The following is a 2,409-nucleotide window of genomic DNA, read 5'->3' as shown; positions in this document are numbered from 1 at the left end:
CTTCTGGATTGAAGGTAGTCTGTGATTGCAAGGTTCCTCGTACTGACTCCTCTCCCTGCATAACAGTCATGCTATCAGGTGTTCTGGGAGGCACTGACTAATTTCCCAATTGCCAAGACCTGTCATACAGGACGGGCAAAGACTCCTCGGTGGGAAGGAAAGGCAATAGTTAATGTGAAAGAAGACTAAATAGTCTAGATTGGATCTGACTCTCACAGCTGCTCTCTGAGATTAGCCTTTGTAAGGCAGAGGGTGGCTGGAACAAAGAAAATAGCCCTTCCCACTGTATTTCAACCAAGCAGGAATTGAAATGATACAAAGTGGGACTTTCCCATTTTAAATCCCTTGGGTGAACGACATGCACCTGCCCTGTTCCCACTCATGCATGTGTGTGATTTAGTGCCAAAGTGAAATGCTGCCTGAAAATGGGCTGACTGGCAGGGGCGGGGTGAGGAAATCGAGGAGCTATTGGGAAACAAGGACAAACACTGCCAGTCATTGCTTCTGCTAACACAGCGAGCCCTGTCCCTCTATAAAAAGGCAAAGAGTAGCCATCACGGACTCAGAGGAGACAGTCTCTGAGTAACGCTCCTGCAACACCTGGCTGCCAAGCTCAGGAGAGAAGGATGAAGTTTGCTCTCCATGCTGCGCTGTCCTTGGGGATATTGGGTAAGTGCCTGCAGAGCAGCAGTTTCGAGGTGGGGATGTCACTGACATTCTCAGCAGCCCCCGCACTAGCCAGAGACTGTGAGGAGGTTGCATAAAGGTGCCAGTTTAATTGCAGTGCACTGTAAACGCCAACAGTCACTGAACTGTGCAGAACAGAAACCAAAGGGAAAATAGCTGCTGGGTGCTGGACTGTATCAGCCGTTTGCCAGGGATCTTGCTGCCCAGAGTCACAATTTTAATGCTAATTACAGCAACTTTACCACAGTTCCTATTTTGCTAAAGGCCTGATCCAAAGCCCAGTGACAACCACAGGAGTTTTTCCATTGACTTCAATGAGCTTTGGATCAGGCCCTAAAACAGTCCGAAGGGAAAGGCTGCGGTTTCAGGTTTGCTCCTTATATGGCGCTCCTGCTGCAGGTATGGGTGGAGGTATGTCCCCCTGGTGGAGCGCTGGTGTAGGAAGAGAGTCACTGAAAGCCTTCCCTACAGAGGATGCACATGTGTTTAGAGAAGCTTCTTAAAATAATATTTAGCAAAGAATCTTTAATGTGAAAGTTACAAAAAAATTACTGCAGAACCTGTAGGCTCCTGTCTTTCTAACCTGTCCCACGTTCTTCTCGGGGGAGAGGGAGGTCTCTGCAGCTCAACTTTGGACCCCCTTCTTGTAAAGGGATGTGCCCCTTCACCCCCCCCCCCCCCCCCAATACCTTGCCTGAGAGTCCAGGGCTTGGATCTCCCCACAATACCCTGCATTGCTTGGGGTTATCTCAAAGAAGCTTCCACAATGGTGAAGCACTGGAATGGGTTACCTAGGGAGTTTGTGGAATCTCCTTCCTTAGAGGTTTTTAAGGTCAGGCTTTATAAAGCCCTGGCTGGGATGATTTAGTTGTGGATTAGGTCCTGCCTTGAGCAGGAGGTTGGACTAGATGACCTCCTGAGGTTCCTTCCAAACCTGATATTCTATGATTCTAATGGTCTGGTGCCACTAGTGACTGTAACCCCTTCTCTTCTACCCCAGCCCTGCTCAGCAAGATGAGGCTGTGAGGAGTGCCTCTCTTTCTTCTCCTAGGTCCAGAAAGGCCCACAAGTCTCCTTCCACTAGATATGTCTGTACTCCTGCCTTTGGAGCCCCTGCTCTTTCAGGCTCCTGGTTTCCTTTGTGCAAAAGGCTGACTGTGCTCATGACAAATCCGTCTCTCTCTCTCTCTCCTCTCCCGCCCGGACCCCTCTATTTGCTGATAATGAGGCCACCTCCCTGGCAGCGTTACTCTCGTAGCCTGATCGTGGGACCCTTGACTTAAATGGGAGGCAGTAGGGGGAAGGCATTTTAGAAATAGAACTGTAAGAAGAAAAACAGGCAGAGATTTTTTTAAACCAATCAGTAAAGGCAGAGATTTGAAAATAGAAGCCGGGAGTGGGACAACAATTAGAAACAAGCAGAAAAAGCACATGGACAATGGCAGAGTTTTACAGGTAAAACAAACAGAAGCAGGCCTGATTATTATACAGACATTCTATATTTTGCAGTGATTTGGAACAGGCAAGTTGTGCACACATTGCTGGCCTGTGTAGGGTTACCATACGTCCGGATTTTCCTGGACATGTCCGGCTTTTTGGGACTCAAATCCCCGTCCGGGGGGAAATCCCAAAAAGCCGAACATGTCCGGGAAAGTCCGGCGCCGCTGGGTGCTGGGCGGCAGGGGGCCCGGGGCCGGCGGTGCTGAGCGGCTGGGGGCCGGC

The 2,409-nt window shown here is 49.8% G+C and overlaps 1 protein-coding gene across 1 annotated transcript in view; it reads left to right on the top strand.

Moving 5' to 3' along the window:
- The first annotated feature begins 527 nt into the window (after positions 1 to 527).
- Positions 528 to 2,409, top strand: part of LOC112116098 (ovotransferrin-like) — a 56,707-nt gene continuing 54,825 nt past the window's right edge. Inside the window, exon 1 of the mRNA XM_029913739.1 lies at positions 528 to 669. Within this exon, the coding sequence (XP_029769599.1) occupies positions 627 to 669 (43 nt within the window). The 5' untranslated portion in view covers positions 528 to 626. The remainder of the gene's footprint in view (positions 670 to 2,409) is intronic.

The sequence above is a fragment of the Terrapene carolina genome, unplaced genomic scaffold (genome assembly GCF_002925995.2).
Source record: "Terrapene carolina triunguis isolate 2854851 unplaced genomic scaffold, T_m_triunguis-2.0 Scaffold837, whole genome shotgun sequence".
Classification (NCBI taxonomy): domain Eukaryota; kingdom Metazoa; phylum Chordata; order Testudines; family Emydidae; genus Terrapene; species Terrapene triunguis.
This window is presented reverse-complemented; position numbering and strand designations above follow the sequence as displayed.